The sequence below is a fragment of the Barbus barbus genome, assembly GCF_936440315.1.
Source record: "Barbus barbus genome assembly, chromosome: 26".
NCBI classification, from domain to species: domain Eukaryota; kingdom Metazoa; phylum Chordata; class Actinopteri; order Cypriniformes; family Cyprinidae; genus Barbus; species Barbus barbus.
In genome coordinates this window covers 20,382,469-20,387,891 of record NC_136754.1, presented here as the reverse complement: position 1 = coordinate 20,387,891, position 5,423 = coordinate 20,382,469, and the positions used below count along the sequence as shown (strand labels likewise).

At 40.5% G+C, this 5,423-nt stretch overlaps 1 protein-coding gene across 1 annotated transcript; it reads left to right on the top strand.

Annotated features, from left to right (window-relative positions):
* The first annotated feature begins 1,535 nt into the window (after positions 1 to 1,535).
* LOC306846374 (glutamine synthetase-like) lies at positions 1,536 to 4,952 on the top strand. Its single transcript, XM_079379708.1, has 7 exons — positions 1,536 to 1,771; positions 2,523 to 2,707; positions 2,792 to 2,953; positions 3,042 to 3,188; positions 3,279 to 3,406; positions 3,551 to 3,750; positions 3,894 to 4,952. Exons 2-7 carry the CDS (start codon positions 2,542 to 2,544, stop codon positions 4,204 to 4,206), a joined length of 1,116 nt encoding a protein of 371 aa, XP_079235834.1. The 5' UTR covers positions 1,536 to 1,771; positions 2,523 to 2,541; the 3' UTR covers positions 4,207 to 4,952.
* Positions 4,953 to 5,423: the final 471 nt, after the last annotated feature.

Below are 5,423 nucleotides of genomic sequence, written 5' to 3'. Positions count from 1 at the left end.
ACCTAGCCTCCTCTTCTAGCAGTTACACCCAAACGATAAGAATTTTCATCATCTTCAGCTGCTGCACTGGAATGTGTTCCCCACTAGAGAGAGCTATTTGCATACGTTACAAATATCTCTAGTCAAATTTATTGAAGGGAATAAGGCTAATTTTCTGTGTTTGAAAATAATTCAGGTTCGTTTGCTTCTCAGAATTCTCCGAATAGATGACGTGAACAAAGGAGCAGCGCTTCCATGACAATTCAACCGCTTCACCAACCTGGCATATGTTTTCTTCAACTTAAAAGATTAAACAGCAGATCCCCTAGATATTCCAGCTGCTTCCACAAGCACAGATGGTGAAGCTGAACTCTAGAGTTAAGTTCACCATGAAGAGTGACCTGGCCTTTTACTTTTTGGGGGGCTTCTTCTCTCTGAAGCAACAAAATATAATGGTGTGCTTTGACCTCCATTTCCAGTACACAGGAAAACCACCAACAGTGTCCTGGCTTGACTTTACTCGTTGCGTTTCTCATTCAGCTTCTCTTCCAAGTCATTGATACTGTTCATCAGCTGTCTGACGCTCCTTCATAATGGCACTTTGGTCAAAACAGATACAGATACAGCAGTCCTTCGCTCACTTCAAAGGAGATTAGCTTTTTTTAATAAAAAAAAAAAAGAATAAAACATTTCATTTAGCATGAGCATGTGATACCACCAATGTCACACCTGAGGTACAGTGTCTGTGGAAAGTGGACCTACATTGCATATGATTGTTATAGGTCTATAATGTTTAAAACCCTTCTGTGCCCTTGACACAGGCACTAGCCTGATACTTCCCTTCTCAGTGCACCTGGTCTATGTTGTGTGAAGATTACTCAGCTGCTTTACCTTTCTTAAGACTCGCTGTCTTTTACATGTGCTGATCTCAACATTTTTGATGACTTTACAGCAATTGCATCACTCAGTTATGAGTGAAAGAGCAATTCTGAGTAAAAGATTTACTGCTTTCTTGCACAGTGGCTCTGGTGAAGATAATTATTTTATGGGTAGGAGTTTCTCTCTTTTTTTTGCTTTTTTTTTTTAACTGCATGCCTTTAAGGCTGCATTTATTTATGACTAAGTACATAGGCTATCTTATTTAAGCCATAAGAATAACTAGATATCATCTTGCTTTAGAAAAGCCTAGAATGAATTAACAGTACAAGTTATTTGCCAAGAAATTAACACATTTATATAAAATGAATGTATCCACTCAGAAGTGTATTTGTTTTAACTGGAGTTCCCCCCCACTTATGACAATGAAGGTGAATGCAGTATGAACATTATTTTACACCACATGGGGGCATTTAACTTCTCTCTCTCACACATAAATGCTTCGTTTATTTGGGTTTGCTGATAACTGAATCATTGTGAAACATAATGTTCTTAAACTCCCGTTTAAACAGCCTGGAATGTTGTGACTACTTTGGTGGAACAAACTTCTTTATCAAGACCAACAAAAAAGGGCTATTTGCACGCAGATGTGCCCTCGCCGAAGCTGAAGGCGTGCCTCCGCTGCTGGAAGCCCGGCCAATGATGAAGCCGCGTGACCCTTCAATCACCTGAGAACAAACAGATCACGCTTCTCCTGACCAATCACACGCCGGGATCCTGCCACCACACATATAAATCAGCCTGACAGCACAAACTCCTGGTCAGAGAATGAGAGAACACCATACACTGAATAACCTGTTAAATAACTGGACCTGCCAGTCCGATATCATACATTTTAATTTCTGTTGGTGCCCAGGTATGTAACTATCTTTATTTCATCAGACTGTTGCTTGTGTGCAGTGCACGAGTGTGCTTTAAAGAACGCTAATTTGGGATTATGCAACTGTATTCTTTTTTCGATAGTGAGTTAATTTTAAACCGAATCACTGCTGTTTATCAGTACTTCACGCGGTGATGTAACAGTGTCGAGCTGTAACCATGGCTACCGGTTGCTCTCTGTGTCGCTGGGGATGCGCGAGTTGAATGCTTGAGGCTACTTTGACATGTTTGTAGAGCAGCGATCATGTTTTTTGCATTGGCCAACTGATTTGTGCGATCAATACTGATAGTGGGTTTGCATACTGATCGAACAACTCTTTCACAAGTGAATGCTCAGAGAATTCCCAATGCAGATTACAAAGCACGTGGGCTGGTCTTTCCCAACCCCTATTAAACCCGATTTGTAAGGCTCGAGACACCAACCAGCAGTTCTATCTTAATTGTCTGATTTGATGTTTTAACATTCCATACTAAATAATCACTGGTTGGGAATAAAAGGTTTATAATTCCAGGCAATGCTTTTTCTTCCTTCAAGTAGTCTAGTAGTAGTACGCTTTTGTGTTTATAATGAAATTAGTATGTTTGTGCTCTGCCTCCTAACCTAACTATTTATGCTTGTGCTGAATGTATGTTTTGGTGCTTATGCAAGTGACTTCATGCTGAAGGAGCTACAATATTTTCTCTGTTTTACTGTGACATGTTGACAGATCTGTTTTTCTCCTGTTTAGGGGTTTTATAGTAATAAGAATGGCCACGTCTGCCAGTGCTCAGCTGAGCAAAGTGGTAAAACGGCAGTATATGGAACTGCCTCAGGGAGACCAAGTACAAGCCATGTATATCTGGATAGATGGAACCGGAGAAGGACTGCGATGCAAGACCAGGACACTGGACTCTGAGCCGAAAAGCATTGAAGGTAAACTAGACAAAGCGACATCAATCTACATTGCAATTTATATATTTAGATTTGTAAGTTAATGGAACCTGTTTTGTTATTCAGATCTTCCTGAGTGGAATTTTGATGGTTCCAGCACGTATCAATCTGAAGGCTCCAACAGCGACATGTATCTTATCCCCTCTGAAATGTTCAGGGATCCTTTCCGCAAAGACCCAAACAAATTGGTCTTTTGTGAGGTGCTCAAGTACAACCGGAAACCTGCTGGTACGTCTGTTTGAGGATAAAACATCATCTGTGTATGTTTGATAAGGGTTTGCTTGAAGACTTATAGTCTTTCTGGCCTTAAACGCAGAAACCAATCATCGCCATACGTGTAAAAAGATCATGGAAATGGTAGATCATCAGAGCCCGTGGTTTGGCATGGAACAGGAGTATACCATCCTGGGTACCGATGGTCATCCCTTTGGTTGGCCCTCCAATGGGTTCCCTGGTCCCCAAGGTAAGATTGGCTTCTTTGCAGTCAGAAATTGCCATATCAAGGATGTTCTCAAGATATCTGGTCCATAACATGCTGCCCTGATATCTGCAGGACCTTACTACTGTGGAGTTGGAGCAGATAAAGCTTATGGCAGAGACATTGTTGAGGCGCATTACAGAGCCTGCCTCTATGCTGGTGTGATGATCTGTGGAACCAATGCTGAAGTTATGCCAGCTCAGGTAACCTCTATTCCAATGTGTTCTAGAACAAACCCTACAGTCAGACATTAAGTGTATTAAGCCATCTAAGATTACCCTTTTGGAATGTGACCTCAATTCTTCTGTTAATTCTTGATTCGTTATACCGTGGCTTTTATTTTCCAGTGGGAGTTCCAGATTGGCCCCTGTGAAGGCATCAACATGGGAGATCACTTGTGGGTAGCTCGTTTCATCTTGCACAGAGTTTGTGAAGACTTTGGTGTGGTAGCCTCATTTGATCCTAAGCCAATCCCGGGCAACTGGAATGGTGCTGGTTGCCACACAAACTTTAGCACCAAGGAAATGCGGGAAGATGGTGGGCTGAAGTAAGTATTAAAAGGTTGTTTTGTTGTAGTTTTAAATTGGTGGCAAATCAAAATCATAAATCCCTGGTTTGTTTTTGTTCATGTTGGGTGTTTTAAACCATAGTATTAAATGGTGGGTTTTTTTATGTCCTTTAACTAACTAGATGCATTGAGGAGTGTATTGATAAGCTTGGAAAGAGGCACAACTACCACATCCGTGCCTATGATCCAAAGGGAGGCTTGGACAACGCTCGCAGACTGACTGGCCACCATGAAACCTCCAACATCCATGAGTTCTCTGCAGGCGTGGCAAACCGTGGCGCTAGCATCCGTATCCCACGCACCGTGGGACAAGAAAAGAAGGGTTACTTTGAGGATCGTCGCCCGTCTGCCAACTGCGACCCTTATGCAGTCACTGAGGCCCTGATTCGCACATGTTTGCTAGATGAAGAGGGTGATGAACCTGTGGACTACTAGATCTCTTATCTACTGGACTGACTTCCCTCCCCTTCTTGCCATACTTCCCTCCTTTTTTTTTTTTTTTTTTCTTTTTTAAATGGCCATCAAGCCAAATTAGTACTGTATCTTGTTTTCTATCAGGGTGGTTCTAACCTGGCATTTTAATATCATTGAAGTTGACTGGTCAACTTAACATTTTAAGATTAAATCTGAAGTTAACCTGATCTGAATGGGGACACGGTGTTGCAGGGCATGTCTTTCCCCTGTTTTTGTTTCCTTCTGAATTTAATAATTTCTTGGAGTGGCTGTTTAATGTTAGCATTGAAAGCTCTCTATGGTCCCATGACTACCTTTTGTTAGTTAAACGGACTGAAACATGAGTCAAGTGCACAGAAGCACCTAGGGCTGCCAAGGCTTAGACATCTAATTTCTTTTAAACCAATTGCTAGTTGTTGTGTATTTTGACTTGATTCAAGTATGTAATGTTTCAATGCGTCTTACTGACAGCGTCTTAAATGGCAAATTTGGTATCCATTTTGACTGTACACACTACACTGTTCTTGTTGTGCGGTACACTTCACAGTCGAGGTCCAATAACTGTCCTGTTTTTATACTTGTGGATCTGTTATTTGTCATGTTAAGTCCCGGATTCATCAAGGATTTGATTGTTGTTTTTGTCTGCTATTACGTAACTGCACCTGTTTTGGTAAACCTGAAGTTGCTAAAAAAAAAAAAGACTTAAACCATTTATTTTTTACCACAAACTTGTCTTGTGTGCTTCCTCTTTTCAGTGGTGACGTCTTGCCTGTGTACTTGCCGATTTTACTCGTATGCTATTTTAGCATTACAAGATCCCTAACATGTTTTGTAACACAGGGCAATATGAGTATACTTGGACAAAACAATATACAGACTTCAGGGGCCTGTTTCATAAAACAAGTTTACCAAATAAGCCAGGTTTATTTCTGTTAGTCTGACTTATTGTAAATTGATTTAGTTTAAAATAAATCAGACTAACTGAAATAAGCCTGGCTTATGTGGTAAACTTGTTTCATGAAACAGGCTCCAGATTGATTTCCAATTTTAGATTTATGCCTGAATACAATCCATCGTTAATCCTAATTAACTGAAACTTTATTATTAAACACTGGTTTTAATGTTAAAAAGTAAGGTTTGAACAGCAGGTTTTCACTCCCTTTGACATTTATTCATGTTTTATGAATAGACTCACTTTG

Coding starts and splice junctions, on each gene's coding strand:
- LOC306846374 (XM_079379708.1), top strand. CDS start 2,542: ATGGCCACGTCTGCCAGTGCTCAGCTGAGCAAAGTGGTAAAACGGCAG. Junction 2,954..3,041: donor GTACAACCGGAAACCTGCTG/GTACGTCTGTTT, acceptor CCTTAAACGCAG/AAACCAATCATCGCCATACG. Junction 3,407..3,550: donor CTGAAGTTATGCCAGCTCAG/GTAACCTCTATT, acceptor TTTATTTTCCAG/TGGGAGTTCCAGATTGGCCC.